The sequence below is a fragment of the Oncorhynchus clarkii genome, chromosome 4 (genome assembly GCF_045791955.1).
Source record: "Oncorhynchus clarkii lewisi isolate Uvic-CL-2024 chromosome 4, UVic_Ocla_1.0, whole genome shotgun sequence".
In the NCBI taxonomy this organism is placed as follows: Eukaryota; Metazoa; Chordata; class Actinopteri; order Salmoniformes; family Salmonidae; genus Oncorhynchus; species Oncorhynchus clarkii.
In genome coordinates this window covers 77,822,176-77,840,552 of record NC_092150.1, presented here as the reverse complement: position 1 = coordinate 77,840,552, position 18,377 = coordinate 77,822,176, and the positions used below count along the sequence as shown (strand labels likewise).

The 18,377-nt window shown below is 41.0% G+C and overlaps 1 protein-coding gene across 1 annotated transcript in view; it reads left to right on the top strand.

Moving 5' to 3' along the window:
• LOC139407848 (MAM domain-containing glycosylphosphatidylinositol anchor protein 2-like) overlaps positions 1–13,060 on the top strand; it is a 338,644-nt gene extending 325,584 nt beyond the window's left edge. The window contains exons 16-18 of the mRNA XM_071151719.1: positions 6,563–6,693; positions 6,811–6,910; positions 12,113–13,060. Of these exons, the coding sequence (XP_071007820.1) occupies positions 6,563–6,693; positions 6,811–6,910; positions 12,113–12,201 (320 nt within the window). The 3' untranslated portion in view covers positions 12,202–13,060. The remainder of the gene's footprint in view (positions 1–6,562; positions 6,694–6,810; positions 6,911–12,112) is intronic.
• The last annotated feature ends 5,317 nt before the right edge of the window (positions 13,061–18,377 follow it).

Below are 18,377 nucleotides of genomic sequence, written 5' to 3'. Positions count from 1 at the left end.
CCTGCCTCCAGCTGTTTGCTTAAAAATTCTAGGGACAATTAGGAGGCCTGCGTCTTGTGACCGTAGCGTACGTGTAGGTATGTACGGCAGGACCAAATCAGAGAGATAGGTAGGAGCAAGCCCATGTAATGCTTTGTAGGTTAGCAGTAAAACCTTGAAATCAGCCCTTGCTTTGACAGGAAGCCAGTGTAGAGAGGCTAGCACTGGAGTAATATGATCAAATTTTTTGGTTCTAGTCAGGATTCTAGCAGCCGTATTTAGCACTAACTGAAGTTTATTTAGTGCTTTATCCGGGTAGCCGGATACATTAGACATCTTCACGTCTCCACACCGTCTACAGTACAGTAGACATCACTACACTATCTACAGTAGACATCACTACACTATCTACAGTAGAAATCTCTACACTATCTATAGTACAGTGGACATCACTACACTATCTACAGTAGACATCTCTACACTATCTACAGTACAGTGGACATCACTACACTATCTACAGTAGACATCTCTACACTATCTATAGTACAGTGGACATCACTACACTATCTACAGTAGACATCTCTACACTATCTACAGTACAGTGGACATCACTACACTATCTACAGTAGACATCTCTACACTGTCTACAGTACACTAGACATCACTACACTGTCTACAGTTCACATCACTACACTATCTACAGTAGACATCACTCCACTGCCTACAGTAGACACCACTACGCTATCTACAGTAGACATCACTACACTGTCTACAGTAGACATCTCTACACTATCTACAGTAGAGTAGACATCACTACACTATCTACAGTAGACATCTCTACACTATCTACATTAGACATCTACACGTCTCCACACCGTCTACAGTACAGTACACATCACTACACTATCTACAGTAGACATCACTACACTATCTACAGTAGAAATCTCTACACTATCTACAGTACAGTGGACATCACTACACTATCTACAGTAGACATCTCTACACTATCTACAGTACAGTAGACATCACTACACTATCTACAGTAGAAATCTCTACACTATCTACAGTACAGTAGACATCACTACACTATCTACAGTAGAAATCTCCACACTGTCTACAGTAGAAATCTCCACACTGTCTACAGTAGACATCACTACACTATCTACAGTAGACATCACTACACTATCTACAGGACAGTAGACATCTCTACACTATCTACAGTACAGTAGACATCTCTACACTATCTACAGTACAGTAGACATCACTACACTATCTACAGTAGACATCTCTACACTATCTACAGTACAGTACAGTAGACATCTCTACACTATCTACAGTACAGTAGACATCACTACACTATCTACAGTAGACATCACTACACTATCTACAGTACAGTAGACATCACTACACTATCTACAGTAGACATCACTACACTATCTACAGTACAGTAGACATCACTACACTATCTACAGTACAGTAGACATCTCCACACTGTCTACAGTAATCATCACTACACTATCTACAGTACAGTGGACATCACTACACTATCTACAGTAGACATCTCTACACTATCTACAGTACAGTGGACATCACTACACTATCTACAGTAGACATCTCTACACTATCTACAGTACAGTAGACATCACTACACTATCTACAGTAGACATCTCTACACTATCTACAGTACAGTAGACATCACTACACTATCTACAGTACAGTAGACCGCACTATACTATCTACAGTAGACATCATTACACTATCTACAGTAGACATCTCTACACTGTCTACAGTAGACATCTCTACACTGTCTACAGTAGACATCTCTACACTCTCTACAGTACAGTACACATCACTACACTATCTACAGTGGACATCACTACACTATCTACAGTGGACATCACTACACTATCTACAGTGGACATCACTACACTATCTACAGTGGACATCACTACACTATCTACAGTAGACATCACTACACTATGCACATTACAGTAGACATCTCTACACGTCTCCACACCGTCTGCAGTTCAGCAGACGTCTCCACACCGTCTACAGTAAACATCACTACGCTATAGTCGACAGTACAGTAGACATCTCTACACTACCTAAAGTAAAGTATCATCTCTACACTACAGTACAGTCGACACCTGACATCTGTTACGTACTCCTCTTGGAGGAGGGAACGGAGCACCCTGCTACACTCAACTCCCCGTGGTGTGAAGAGGTATGGGATTGCAGGTGCAGGTGTGGATGACAGAGGCAGATAATTTTTCCTTTAACAGGGAATGTATTCCTTTGCACATTATTTTGGGGAATTGGGGCTGGACGGAACCAATGATAAGAAAGTTCAAGTTAAAGAGCCCTCTCTCCTGCCTCACCTTCCCATTAGTTACCTATCTTAGCACCACCTGGCGAGCTAATAAAGAGCCCCCTCTCCTGCCTCACCTTCCCATTAGTTACCTATCTTAGCACCACCTGGCGAGCTAATAAAGAGCCCCCTCTCCTGTGTCACCTTCCCATTAGTTACCTATCTAATCAGCACGGTCTCCACACCGTCTGCAGTTCAGCAGACGTCTCCACACTGTCTACAGTGCAGTAGACATCTGTACACTATCTACAGTACAGTATACATGTCTACACTATATACAGCACAGTAGACATCACTCCACTGTCTACAGTACAGTAGACATCTCTACACTATATACAGTACAGTACAGTAGACATCTGTCCACTATCTACAGTACGGTAGACATCTGTCCACTATATACATTACAGTAGACATCACTACACTATCTACTGTACAGTACAGTCCAATAAGTTCAAATAAATTGTCAGCCCGGACTATGTATGGCTAGCTCAGCCAGATCCCTCCACTCTGTCATGTAAAATATTTCAGCACACTCTCCTCTCCCTCCCTCCTCCCCATCCAGCCTCAGAAAGATCCTTCTCGCCCTCCTCCAATGTAAATCACTTCAACACACAAGTTTCTGTTGCATTCAGTGTCATTATCTCACAGTATTACGGACCATGAAAGTTGCTGGTCCAGAATAGTAGTCTAACTGATCCTACGCATTGGACCTGTGAATGGCAGGCTTTTTACACTATATAGGAGGGAAATGTCTGCAGAGGAGCTGGAATGTTCAGTTGACTTGTAATTTAGGAACACGTCAACTTTCAGCTGGTGCTGCTCATTTGAATTCCAAACCCTTCTCAATGCATATGAGTCATTGAAAAGTATTGACCTAAAGTTGTTGGTTTGTTAAACAAGAACTCTCTTCACTTATCGGCCTTTAGTTATAATTCAACTTTATTATTACGTTTTGAGAATAATTCATTGTCACTTGGCAGAACTTTGGAATTAATACATGTATCAATTCATACGACCACCAGTTAACCTTTGCCACCACTCACCGCCAAGCTTCTGCTCAGAATGCTGAGGTGGATTTGGAATTTAAAATGCAGAAGGCAGAGATGAATTTTAAGTGAATTTTTTTAATTCTCCGATAAAATCCCCCTCAAGACACAAGATAGAACCTCCACTGTTAAACTGACATTAAGATCAAGTAATGTGTTCCGTTAAGTGCTCAATATTGACGTTGGGAGTTTATGCAGCATTTAAAGGCCACACTTTATTTGGATCGTCCAGATAGTCCATCTGTAGATGCTCTACAGATGGTCATACTATTAACAAACTCTGTTGATAAGCAACTGCTTGCTAAGGTTAGGGTTAGGGCTAGGTATAGAATAAGGGTTAGGTCTAGGTATAGAATAAGGGTTAGGGCTAGGTTTAGTATAAGGGTTAGGGCTAGGTTTAGGATAAGGATTAAGGTTGGGGTTAGGGCTAGGTTTAGTATAAGGGTTAGGGCTAGGTTTAGTATAAGGGTTAGGGCTAGGTATAGAATAAGGGTTAGGTCTAGGTTTAGTATAAGGGTTAGGGCTAGGTATAGAATAAGGGTTAGGTCTAGGTTTAGGATAAGGATTAAGGTTGGGGTTAGGGCTAGGTTTAGTATAAGGATTAGGGCTAGGTTTAGAATAAGGGTTAGGGCTAGGTTTAAGATAAGGATTAAGGTTGGGGTTAGGGTTAGGTTTAGTATAAGGATTAGGGCTAGGTTTAGAATAAGGGTTAGGGCTAGGTTTAAGATAATGATTAAGGTTGGGGTTAGGGTTAGGGCTAGGTTTAGGATAAGGATTAAGGTTGGGGTTAGGGTTAGTATATAGTTAGTTGAAATGTTACTAATAGCCTGTAGATAGTCTATAGAACATCTACAGATGGACTATCCAAATAAAGTGTTACCCATTTAAATGCCCGTTTAAGTCTAAATAATAGGTAAGGGGGAAAAAGTGTTAGACGGACAGTTGAAGTCAGAAGTTTACATACACCTTAGCCAAAAGTTTTTCACAATTCCTGACATTTAATCCAAGTAAATATTCAATGTCTTAGGTCAGTTAGGATCACCACTTTATTTTAAGAATGTGAAATGTCAGAATAATAGTAGAGAGACTGATTTGTTTCTGCTTGTATTTCTTTCATCACATGAAAGACAGTGGGTCAGAAGTTTACAGACACTCGATTAGTATTTGGTAGCAGTGCCTTTAAATTGTTTAAATTGGGTCAAATGTTTTGGGTAGCCTTCCACAAGCTTCCCACAATAAGTTGGGTGAATTTTGGCCTATTCCTCCTGACAGAGCTGGTGAAATTGAGTCAGGTTTGTATGCCTCCTTGCTCGCACACGCTTTTTCAGTTCTGCCCACACATTTTCTATAGGATTGGAGTCAGGGATTTGTGATGGCCACTCCAATACCTTGACTTTGTTGTCCTGAAGCCATTTGTCATTGTCAATTTGAAAGACACATTGTGACCAAGCTTTAACTTCCTGACTGATGTCTTGAGATGTTGCTTCAATATATCCACATTATTTTCCTCATTATGATGCCATCTATTTTGTGAGGTGTACCAGTCCCTCCTGCAGCAAAGCAACCCCACAACATGATGCTGCATACCCCGTGCTTCATGGTTGAGATGGTGTTTTTCAGCTTGCAAGCCTCCCCTTTTTCCTCCAAACATAACAATGGTCATTATGGCCAAACAGTTATATTTTTGTTTCATCAGACCAGAGGACATTGCTCCAAAAAGCACAAACTTTGTCCCCATGTGCAGTTGCAAACCGTAGGCTGGCTTTTTTATGGCTGTTTTGGAGCAGTGGCTTCTTCCTTGGTGAGCGGCCTTTCAGGTTATATCGATATAAGACTTGTTTTACTGTGGATATAGATACTTTTGTATCTGTTTCATCCAGCATCTTCACAAGGTCTTTTGCTGTTGTTCTGGGATTTATTTGTACTTTTCGCACCAAAGTATGTTCATCTCTAGGAAACAGAACACGTATCCTTCCTGAGTGGTATGATGGCTGAGTGGTCCCATGGTGTTTAAACTTGCGTTATATTGTTTGTTCAGATGAACGTGGTACTTTCAAGTGTTTGGAAATTACTCCCAAGGATGAACCAGACTTGTGGAGGTCTACAGTGTATTTTTCTGAGATCTTGGCTGATTTCTTTGGATTTTCCCATGATGTCAAGCAAAGAGGCACTGAGTTTGAAGGTAGGCCTTGAAATACATCCACAGGTACACATCCAATTGACTCAAATGATGTCAATTAGCCTATCAGAAGCTTCTAAAGCCATGACATCATTTTCTGGAATTTTCCACGATGTTTAAAGGCACAGTCAACTTAGTGTATATAAACTTCTGACCCACTGGAATTGTGATACAGTGAGTTATTTGTGAAATAATTTGTTAACAATTGTTGGAAAAATTACTTCTGTCATGCACAAAGTAGATGTCCTAACCTATTTGCCAAAACTATAGTTTGTTAACAAGACATTTGTGTAGTGGTTGAAAAGCAAGTTTTTATGACTCTAACCTAACTGTATGTCAACTCCCGACTTCAACTGTACGTAAGTACTGTTTCCCTCTATTATGCCCACAAGCCATTAGAACCGAGTGGACAAGACCAAGCACTAAATCACATGGGATGGAAATTAAATTATTTTCTACACAGAAGATCATACAACTTTATTGCCTGGTGATCTTCTGAACCCAATACCTTTCTGATGCATTTCAGTCACTTCAAACCATCTTCAGATTTAAATGCTGTCCAAAGTACTGTCAGACTGATTTCTAATAGACTGTCATAGCCCAAATTAAAAAGTTAACATTGGCTGTTGATTGCATAATTTTCTTTACATGGTGGGGTCACAAAAAAAAGTGATATCAAAATGGGGTCGCAGGCCAAAATAGTTTTGGGAACTCCTGGCCTAAGCATTTGTTGAAAAATACATATCCTGATTCATACTGTGATATGGAATCACTCAAAGCCCTTAAGCATTTGACTTGCTGAACCTCTCTGACCGTGTCTGGCCATATCTAACCGTGTGGTATCTTTCCTCTGCAGGGACCCTGAAAAGCTTGCTGCAATATCACATTATGGAGATGATTATTGGCAACACTTGAGGCGGCTCTGACTGTGTGTCACAGTCTCTGGCTGAGTTTGACCGTGTGTGACCGTGTGGTCTCTCTTATCTGTAGGGACCCTGAACGCGCTCCTGAGACAGAAGGGTCAGGCAGCGACAGAGGGGCCCACCTGGTCACTGAGCGGTAACCAAGGCGACCACTGGAAACAGGCCAAAGTTAGCATCCACCCAACTGCCTCTTTCCAGGTGAGTAAAATCTTGTGTGATTGGATGATTCGGGAGTCATTCGGGAAGAATCCCAACTTAAAGTCTATGTCTATAACAGCTATCTCTCTCCATCTCTATCTTTTTCTCCCACCTCAGGTGGTGCTGGAGGGTATCCGAGGTCCTGGTATTGAGGGGGATATCGCAATTGATGATGTCACCCTGGAGGAGGGGGAGTGTAGAGATCTACCGGCCGTTAGTGAGTACAGAAACATGAGAGGAGTTTATCCCTAGTTGCTCATCTGAAGATGGTTGTATGTTTAACACCCTGATGGATAAGATAAGGCTTTGGGAGAGGGTAAGATCATCTTATAAGTGTGCCTAGAGCTGCTTTTTGCTGCACCTGCGATAACATTAGCAAAACTGTGTATTTCAGATGCTTATCTAAGGTCAGTTCTCAAGTCAGTTAAGATTTTGGGGAAGACATAGTAAGCTGGTTGTAGATCTTTTCTGTCTCTCAATTCATTTTAAGAGGCTTTATTGGCATAGGAACATATGCTTACATTGCTAAAGCAAGCGAAATAGATAATAAACAAAAGTGAAGAAAACAATCAAAAACCAACAGTAAACATTACACTCACAAAAGTTCCAAAAGATTATTATGTCTATATGTTGTAATGTTGTAATGATGTGCAAATAGTACAAAAGGGGAAGTAAATAATCATAAATATAGATTGTATTTACAATAGTGTTTGTTCTTCACTGGTTGCCATTTTCTTGTGGCAACAGATCACAAATCTTCTCCTGTGATTGCACACTGTGGTATTTCACTGAGTCTGTACATAGTCAAAAATGTCCTTAATTTTGGGTCAGTCACAGTGATCAAGTATTCTGCCACAATGTACTCTCTGTTCTGGGCCAAATATAATTCTAGTTTGCTCTGTTTTTTTGTAAATTCTTTCCAATGTGTCAAGTAATTATCTTTTTGTTTTATCATGACTTTGGTTGAGTTTAATTGTGTTGCTGTCCTGGGGCTCTGTGGGGTCTGTTTGTGTTTGTGAACAGAGCCCCAGGACCAGCTTTCTCTTCTCCAGGTTCACCTCTCTGTAGGTGATGGCTTTGTTATGGAAGGTCTTGGAATCTCTTTCTAGGTGGTTGTAGAATTTAACGGCTCTTTTCATGATTTTGATCATTAGAGGGTATCGGCCGAATTCTGCTCTGCATACATTATTTGGTCTTTTACGTTGTACACAGAGAACATTTTTGCGGAATTCTACATACGGAGTCTCAATTTGGTGTTTGTCCCATTTTGTGAACTCTTGGTTGGTGAGTGGACCCCAGACCTCACAACCATAAAGGGCAATGGGATCTATAACTGATTCAATTATTTTTAGCCAGATCCTAATTTAACGTTGAATTTCATTTTCCTTTTGATGGCATAGTAGACCCTTCTTCCCTTGTCTCTCACATCGTTCACAGCTTTGTGGAAGTTACCTGTGGCACTGATGTTTAGGCCGAGGTATGTATAGTTTTTTGTATGCTCTAGGGCAACGGTGGCTAGATGGAATTTGTATATCTAGATGCTGCTGTAGGCCCTACTTGGTTGGTGGCAGAAGCACCAGATCATCAGCAAACAGTAAACATTTGACTTCAGATTCTAGTATGGTGAGAACGGGTGCTGCAAACTGTTCTTGTGCCCTCGCCAATTCATTGATATATACAGTGTGTTGAAGAGGTTTGGGCTTAAGATGCATCCTTGTCTCACCCCCCAGCTCTGTGGAAAGAAATGTGTGTGTTTTTTGACAATTTTAACTACACACTTGTTGTTTGTGTACATGGATTTTGCAACTTTCCATCAATTTCTATAGCAGACCCTCATGCCAAATTGAGTCAAACGTTTTTTGAAATCAACAAAGACTTTGCCTTTATTTTAGTTTGTTTGTGAGTATGTGGTCTGTCATACGATAATTTGGTAAAAGCCAATTTGACATTTGCTCAGTACATTGTTTTAGCTGAGGAAATGTACGATTCTACTGTTAATGATAATGCAGAGGATTTTCCCAGGGTTGCTGTTGACGCATATCCCCCGGTAGTTATTGGGGTCACTTTTGTGGATTGGGATGATCAGTCCTTGGTTCCAAATATTGGAGAATATGCTAAAGCTGAGGATGATGTTAAAGAGTTTAACCTCTCTAGGATAGGGGACGCTCGCATCCCACTTGGCCACTTGGCCATTCAAATAAATTCATTAAATCACACATGTAAGATACTCAATTAAAGCTACACTCGTTGTGAATCCAGCCAACATGTCAGATTTTAAAAAGGCTTTTCGGCGAAAGCATAAGAAGCTATTATCTGATGATATCACAATAGTAAACAAAGAGGGTAGCATATTTCAACTCTGCAGGCGCTACACAAAACGTAGAAATAAAATATAAAACATGCCTTACCTTTGACGAGCTTCTTTTGTTGGCACTCCAATATGTCCCATAAACATCACAATTGGTCCTGTTGTTCGATTAATTCCGTCCATATATATCCAAAATGTCAATTTATTTGACACGTTTGATCCAGAGAAAAACAGCTTCCAAAATGCGCAACGTCACTACAAAATATTTTAAAAGTTGCCTATAAAAATATTTCAAACTACTTTTGAAATACAACTTTAGGTATTTTTAAACGGTAATAATCGATCAAATTGAATACGGGTCTATCTGTTTTCAATAGAGGACGAGAGGAAACTAACGCTACTTTTCATGTCTTGGCCAACTCTCAACAGTGTTACGCAGTTCCTAGATGGCATACTTCTTCATTGCACAAATGAATAACCTCAACCAAATTCCAAAGACTGGTGACATCCATTGGAAGTGGTAGGAACTGAAAACAGGTTCCTAAGAAATATAATTTGCCAATGAGAACTAAGTGAACAGACAGACCTAAAAAAAAAAAATCTGAACGGTTAGTCCTCTGGGTTTTGCCTGCTACATAAGTTCTGTTATACATGTTTCAAACAGTTTTAGAATCTTCAGAGTGATTTCTATCCAAATCTACTAATAATATGCATATCTTATTTTCTTGGCAAGAGTAGCAGGAAGTTAAAATTGGGCACGCTATTTATTCCAAACTGAAAATGCTGCCCCCTATAGCGTAAGAAGTTGGAATTTGTGGTCTGTATATTTTATAATTTCATTGAGGATACCATCAACCCCACAAGCCTTTTTGGGTTGGAGGGTTTGTATTTTGTCCTGTAATGTAATTGAAGAATCCAGTGGGTTCTGGTCATCTTCAATAGTTTATTTTAAGATTTGTATTTGATCTTGTATATGTTTTTGCTGTTTGTTCTTTGTTATAGAGCCAAAAAGATTGGAGAAGTGATTTATCCATACATCTCCATTTTGGACAGATAACTCTTCGTGTTGTTGTTTGTTTCCAATTTTCCAAGAACTGGTTAGATTCTATGGATTCTTCAATTACATTGAGCTGATTTCTGATGTGCTGTTCCTTCTTTTTCCGTAGTGTATTTTAGTGATTCACCATAGTGAAGACACAAGGTTTTCTTGGTCTCTATGTTTTTGGTTGGACAGGTTTCTCAGTTTCTTTCTTAGGTTTTTGCATTCTTTATCAAAACATTTGTCATTGTTGTTCACTTTCTTAAGTTGTCAGCTTGAACTTTTTTTATTTGATAGGGAAGCTGAGAGGTCAAATATACTGTTTAGGTTTTCTACTGCCAAGTTTACACCTTCACTATTACAGTGAAACCCTTTTGTCCGGGAAATTGTTGAGAAGGGATTGAATTTGTTGTATCCTAATTGTTTTTTTTTGGTAGATTTCCACACTATTTTCCTTCCATCTATACCATTTGTTAATATTATTTAGTTCCTTTGGCTTTGATGCCTCATGATTGAGCATAGCACCGTTCAAGTAGAGCGTGAATTTGCTGTAATCTGATAGGGATGTCGGTGGACTGACTGTGAACACTCTATGGGAATCTGGGTTTAGGTCAGTAGTCTACAGTACTACTGTCAAGAGATGAGCTATAGGTGTACCTACCATAGGAGTCCTCTCAAAGCCTACCATTGACTCTTTACATACCCAGCATCCGACAGAGCTGCAGGAGTTGTGGCCCGTTTTTTTTGTTGGTTATGTTGTCGTAGTTGTGTCTAGGGGGGCATATGGGGGAGGGAATGCTGTAGGTTTTTTATGGGGGGGGCCTATATAGGGTGTGGTCAGGGTTTTCTTGGGGTCGTCTTAGCTGTTTGGGGTGAGGCTGGTGATGCTGTGGTGTGGGTGCAGGTCCTTCAGGAGGGGGTCTTGCAGAGGTGCTTTCTCTCTCTTGTTCGCTCTCGCTGTCTCAGGAGGGCCAATTCTAACCGGCAGCTATAGTGTCTCTCTAGAAAGAGAGGGGTGGGGTTTCCATAGCAACAGGGCAGTAATCACATGAATGATAGCCGTCCCGACCAAACGGAGCGTCGGAACGAGCGACAGTCCGCGGGGAGGGGATCACTGTAATTGCAGACAAGGAGGAACAACCAGAGAGAGAGAGCAAAAATAGAAAAGCATGACAGGTAATGGCTTGCAATTGACGAGGCGGCCATATTGACAAGATAGGAGGAGGAGAAGGAGGACTGTGTTGCTCACTGCAGGAGGGAGAGGAAGTCTGATTAAAGTCAGCTTCTAAATGGACACACACTCTCTCACACACAAACACACCACACACTCCAGGGAAATAAACTTCTTAGTTTGAATTTGATTTTAAGTGAACAGATTGAAGGAGTGTTGATAGATTTTTCTGGGAATTGAATAAAGGGAATCACTTGTGAACAATTGTAACGAACAACTTGTGATATTGCTTTTTTGTCAAATGAATACATTCCTACTTACTTGTTCTCACAATACCTGTGTTACTTAACTGGAAAATCAAAAGTGAGAAATGAATTACACAATCAGACTGAGCTGTCGCTATGAATAAGATTTTGAGCATAACTGGTCACTATTTCAACATCTACTTTGTAAAACAAAATATGTAAAACAAAATATTTCCAGTTACAATATCCAGGAGTAATATCTTAATAAAGTAAACTAGTAAACTAAACTATGTCAAGTCCAAGCAATCTACTGGCAGTAGTTTCAGACAATGTTTGTCTGCAGTGCATCTGGCTCCATTATCATTCAGATCAGTTTAATCACTTCATTAGTAGTTAAGGAGTTAGTCTCCCAGGTCGAGGACAGACTCTCTCCATGCATTATGGATTTACCATCTCTCACCATGAATATTACATGATCCTGACTGCCACCATGGAAACAGCATGTGTTTTAATGAAAGTTATTCTAATGTCTCATTTTAACTAAGAATTACTGGATATTATTACTGGAGATATTTTTGTGAAGAAACAGATTTCAGGGTCATGATGATGCCAAATGTTATTGAACAAATGTTTAACTCTGTCTCCGCCCCCTTTAGATCTCAGATCCGCTGCCCCATCTACATCTGCCCATATATGGCTGCTGAGTGTCACCTTGGCGATGACCTTCCGGTGGGGTCATAGGTGACCCTGCCCTGCGCCATCTGGCGGAGGCAAACGGGCCGAACCGGTCTCGGGCCCGACCTCGGCCCTGGTGTCTGTGTTATTGTACCCTCAGCATCCAATCACCAAAGATTCATGCATTCAGAAGGCGGCGGCGAGGGAATCCAAACACAGACCACCAAGAGGGACGAAAATCTTTAAAACAGACGAAAAAAAGGAAAAAAATACCACATAAAACGTAATAAAATAAGATCCGCAATTTTTTTTAAAGAGACAACTTTTCCAGAAAATTGCTCCCCAAGCGCAGGATTGTGAGCACTTTTACGAGAGCGAAGCAAAGCCAGGTGTTGAGACGCCTGGACTTTAGTGAGAGTGTTCACAAGCGCAGCGGGAAAACTATTTGTAAAGCACAAGAACAATTTTGCCAGTCAGGAAACTTAAATTGAAAGGTAAGTGGGAATTGAGACATTGGGGACTTTTTGAAGAACAAAATGACTTTTCCCCGGCTTAAAAAAACACATGGAATTGAAGCTTTTCTCTGTCTGTCTTATATTTTTGGAGTTGCTCCTGATACACATCAAGGACAATTTTCACTCTGCCCAGCCACCCTGACCTTCACACCTTGACATGTCTCTCTCTCTCTCGACTTGATGCTGTGCAGTAGAAAACAGAAACTTGGACATTTAGTTATCTATCCCAGCTCTCTCTCCCCTCTTGCCCAGTAGCTGCCTAAGTATTTCACAACACTGTCCTCACCAGTCCATGTGGCCAACAGAGGGTATATGAGGCCAAGTATGCAGGCCCCAGGCAGACTCCAGGCAAACCCCAGGCAGGCTCCAGACTCGGGGTCTGTAGGTTAGATGGAGAGAGAGTAGGAGAGAGAGTTGAAGAGGTGTGGGGTATAGAGGTGGAGAGGGGTGTGGCATAGAGGTGGAGAGGTGTGGGGTATAGAGGTGGAGAGGGGTGTGTCATAGAGGTGGAAAGGTGTGGGGTATAGAGGTGGAGAGGGGTGGGGCATAGAGGTGGAGAGGGGTGGGGCATAGAGGTGGAGAGGGGTGGGGCATAGAGGTGGAGAGATGTGGGGCATAGAGGTGGAGAGATGTGGGGCATAGAGGTGGAGAGATGTGTGGCATAGAGGTGGAGAGGGGTGGGGTAGGAGAGAGAGTTGAAGAGAGGAGGGTTAGAGGGTGAAGTGGGGTAGGAGAGAGGTGGAGGAAGGGCTTTGGGGTTAGGACAGATGGCGTGTATAGGGAGGTGGAGGTCTGTAGCAGTCAGAAAGAGATGGGTGGAGATGGACAGACAGACTGACAAACAGACAGTTGAAGGCTAGGTGGAGGGCAGAGGGGAAAGAGGTGGAGGGTAGGAGTAGAGGATAGAGAGCAAAAAGGAAGGGTGGAAGACAGATGAGAAGAGAGGTGTCTCTGGTCTCCCCCAGTCGGTCGAACCCTGCAGCTGAGGAACAGAAGCCACTTCCTGCCATGAAACAAAGTGCCTTCAGATCACAAACAACAGAACAGACCGAACTGTTAGCCTGGATGGTAAGACCAAACACACCTATGATGATGATAGTGATGGTGATGTTTCCACTGATGGGCTATTTTCTACATGTTTATTTTGCCCCACAAGTGCTGGTGGAAAGCACGCTTCCTCAAAGGGATTCAGTTGAAATTGTGTGTGTGTGAGTGTGTGTGTGTGTTTTAGGGCAAGCTGGGGGATAGTCAGGCAGACCGGGGGGCCTAGGTCCCAGGACTATTGCAAGATGTCACAAACCAGGCAGTTGTGGCCGTTTCAATAAAGGAGTTAGTATAAATGGACAGGAGGGGTGAATGCGATGGACTACTAAGAGAGGAAGGGCTGTGGAGTTTCTCAGAAAGACAGTCAGAGAACACATACTGTATGAGGACAAAGACAGTCGATTGATTGCCTCGCTGTTTCCGAAAGAGTCTCCATCCCAGCCGAACTGACTTTTTAAAAGAAAAGAACAGAACTATTAATATAACGTTGTGTTGTACAGGGAGTTGAAGATGCCGGTAGATGGAATACTGTAAGCCTCGCTGCCCCACACACCTCCACCATTTATATCAAACAATGGGAGAGAAAAATATGAATAATGATCATAATAATGATATTTTATTACTCTAGCGAGAATGTTTCTCTGCTTTTACACAAACTGTGAAGATTGCCTGTGGAAGATCTACATGAGACCCTCCATTACCAGCTGGTTTTTAAAAACATATTGTAAAAAAAAAAAAAAGACTACAAGAATTTGAGAAAAATTCCGTACATTGTTGGTTATGAAGAGAAAACAAAAACGTTTTGAGGACTTGTTGGTCTTGTTTCTTATATTTTTCTGTTGGGAAAATGATCAGACTTTTAACTTTTTATCTTCTTGTTGTCTCCCTTGCATTGCTGAAGTATCAAAAACCGACGGTGGAAACATAAGACGTTAAACCTATTTGGTAATTGTATAACTTGTAAATGTGAAGAAGCTCTATTATAAAGGTTTATGATCAATGTTTTATGACCAATGTTTTATGTTGGAGAACTGGAAGCACAACATATAAGGTCTCAACATATAAAATGCAGTATATATGCACCTATATGTGACCTGCTCACACAAAGTCAGGCTTATAGACCCCGAGAAACATATTACACAATCATCGATAATAAATAACTTGTATTATTTTTACTCGTTACGTTGACATTCATACAGTCTTACCCATCCAAAGACACGAATGCAAATTCTGTGAAAAACTAACAGTCACAGATCATCAAGAATGAAACTTACCAGGCAATTGTAGCCCACAAATTTGGCTGTTATTGAGTTGTAATTTGGTTGGTATTGGGACTTTTGACGCAGAAAACATGTATGTGATGCAAATATGCCTGGTTTGGTCCGAGCGGGTAGTGTACACCTGTGAGCATATGCAGTGTAAAATAGGTGTGATAAGAAACAGATACATGGAAAAGAAAAACACACCATACATAAAACTAAACAGAGCAGAATGATTGGCAGTCGTTTTGAAAGCATTAATAACATCCTCTCATAAGGCGTATGTAATAGTTCCTAGGACATTATCACGTTTACATGTACTGTTTATGCTGTAGAGTCTGTTTGGTTTCACAAAGATGCCCAGATCATATTGAATGTAAATCAAAAATGAGTGTGCCATAATAATTGAGAATTGATTTAGGCTTTGAAGCTTACCTAAGCCCTTTTTAAAAGACACATTCACACATATTACACTGTTATCTGTGAAATGATCCATATAATTTTGCCATGCATCATGTTGTTACAAAAATATTTGTCAAAAGGTCAAATTTAGACCTGTTTATTGATTATTTCTGACTTGGACACAGACCTACTACTATACTTGGCAAACTCAACACATACTGTACTTCACTGAAATCACTATGGTCCATCATAACAGAAGGGCTTTGTCACATTGTGCCATTCTTCACCAGGTTTTAATATCATTATCTCCCAATGATATAACATATCACAGGAAGTGGTAACCCTTACTACCCGCATCACTTCCTGTCATACTCGGTTTATGACATTGGGATGTATCTCAGTACGCTGAAGTTGCTTCCTCCTCTTGTGTCTTCACTCCTTCAACTGCTCTGATCTAAAAAACACCCTTGGATAAGTCGAAGCGACATGGTGGATATTTGGAAATTTTACCATGTTGTAATTTCAGTGCAGAATGGTGTAAGAGAAGAGACGAGGAGAGGAGGCCATTTTAGACTACTGAAAGGTACCCATTTGAATTGCTACATAAGGGTACCGAAGAGATGAAATTCTGTAGGGATGTTTCTGAGAGCTGTGTAACGATTACGTTGCCTATGTTGTACTGTGCCAACACCTTGTAATAATTATTCTCTGTTCTGTGCTCTATATATAATTAGGCTTCTTTTTCACTGTATTTCTTTGGATTTATCACCCATTTTGTGTGCCATACCTGCAACTAATGCTAAAATAAAGAAAACAGATATTTTATGTTCGTGTTGTTGAATTAGTCCTGTTCTGGGTATGGGAGATGGGCACGCCTCTTTGTACGCCTTTGTATTTGCTACATATGTAACATCCTAAATTAGCACAATTTGTGTTGCCATTATACCCTTTACCTCATCTCCTCTTGACAATTCACAGTTTTGTTCTTGACACCATGTCCCAGCGGTTCCTCCAGTGATCACCTGTATTCAACTCAAAGGAATGGAAACAAAAAACTTTTGTGATCTGTGCAAATTGTTAGTTTCACCGAATGTCCCTGCTGTGTTTATGGAGCTGCATATCACTGAGTTGAGTTATAAGCTTGGGGGTAGCGTGGCTGGCTGTTGGGGGTTTAGCCAGACGGCTCATCCTCCAGCCCTCAGGGACAGGAGAAAGTGAGTGATAATGGCAAAAAATGACAGTTGAGAGATATAGATGGAGGAATAACAACAAGTCTACTGTCAACTGAGAACTTGGATGAGAGCCAGAGGTTTTTAGTCCACATTGCCCCAAGGGAATCCTAAGTCCTTCATTAAGTAACTGTTGAAAATACCACACATCCTGAATTTGGTATTCAGTGTATAACCCTCCACCGCAATGTTGTGTTTGCAGAAAAACGAATTAACGTTTAATGCAAGGGGGAAAAAATGTTTCTATAATTGCAGAAATCCCTTTTAGGCATCTCCTGTCAGATAGTTTACACTGATGTGTTTGGGGGTTGAATGCAAAAATAGTGCATTGCTGTTGGGTAGAGAAACTACCCTCATCATGAATACAGTATATGTCCTAATAAAAAAGTCTCTGGTCGGGTCCCCAGAAGGGTCAGGTTAACATCATGGTACGTACATAATGTGAAACATAGAATGCGATGCCATAATAAATTGTAGATACCTAGGCAGACCTAGGTGTCCCCATAACATATGTATTGGCCGTGTCCCCATAAGATATGTATTGGCCGGGTCCCCATAAGATATGTATTTGCCGTGTCCTCATAAGATATGTATTTGCCGTGTCCTCATAAGGCAGGTTTTGACCGTGTCCCCATAAGATATGTATTTGCCGTGTCCTCATAAGGCAGGTTTTGACCGGGTCCCCATAAGATATGTATTGGCCGTGTCCTCGTAAGGCAGGCTTTGGCCATAAGATATGATATGTATTTGCCGTGTCCTCATAAGATATGTATTGGCTGTGTCCCCATAAGATATGTATTGGCCGTGTCCCCATAAGATATGTATTGGCCATGTGCTCATAAGATATGTATTGGCCGTGTCCCAATAAGATATGTATTGGCCATGTCCCCATAAGATATGTATTGGCCATGTCCCCATAAGATATGTATTGGCAATGTCCCCATAAGGTATGTATTGGCCGTGTCCCCATAATATATTTATTTGCCGTGTCCTCATAAGGCAGGTTTTGGCCATGTCCCCATAAGGCAGATTGTTTGTGAGAGCTATTGCTTCCTGTCTATTGTTTTGTGTGATGCCCTGGGGAAACAGTGGGAGAGTGTTTTATTGTTTTATTGTTTTTATGAGATTCAGGGGTTTGTCATCCGTCTGCCTCCAGGCTAACCTCGAGCTGCCCCAAAAGATACAGACCGCTATGGACGTGTGTGTGTGTGTGTGTGTGTGTGTGTGTGTGTGTGTGTGTGTGTGTGTGTGTGTGTGTGTGTGTGTGTGTGTGTGTGTGTGTGTGTGTGTGTGTGTGTGTGTGTGTGAATGAATGAATGAATGAATGTTTGGCCAGATTCACATTTAACTAGATATACAGTGCCTTGCGAAAGTATTCGGCCCCCTTGAACTTTGCGACCTTTTGCCACATTTCAGGCTTCAAACATAAAGATATAAAACTGTATTTTTTTGTGAAGAATCAACAAGTGGGACACAATCATGAAGTGGAACGGCATTTATTGGATATTTCAAACTTTTTTAACAAATCAAAAACTGAAAAATTGGGCGTGCAAAATTATTCAGCCCCTTTACTTTCAGTGCAGCAAACTCTCTCCAGAAGTTCAGTGAGGATCTCTGAATGATCCAATGTTGACCTAAATGACTAATGATGATAAATACAATCCACCTGTGTGTAATCAAGTCTCCGTATAAATGCACCTGCACTGTGATAGTCTCAGAGGTCCGTTAAAAGCGCAGAGAGCATCATGAAGAACAAGGAACACACCAGGCAGGTCCGAGATACTGTTGTGAAGAAGT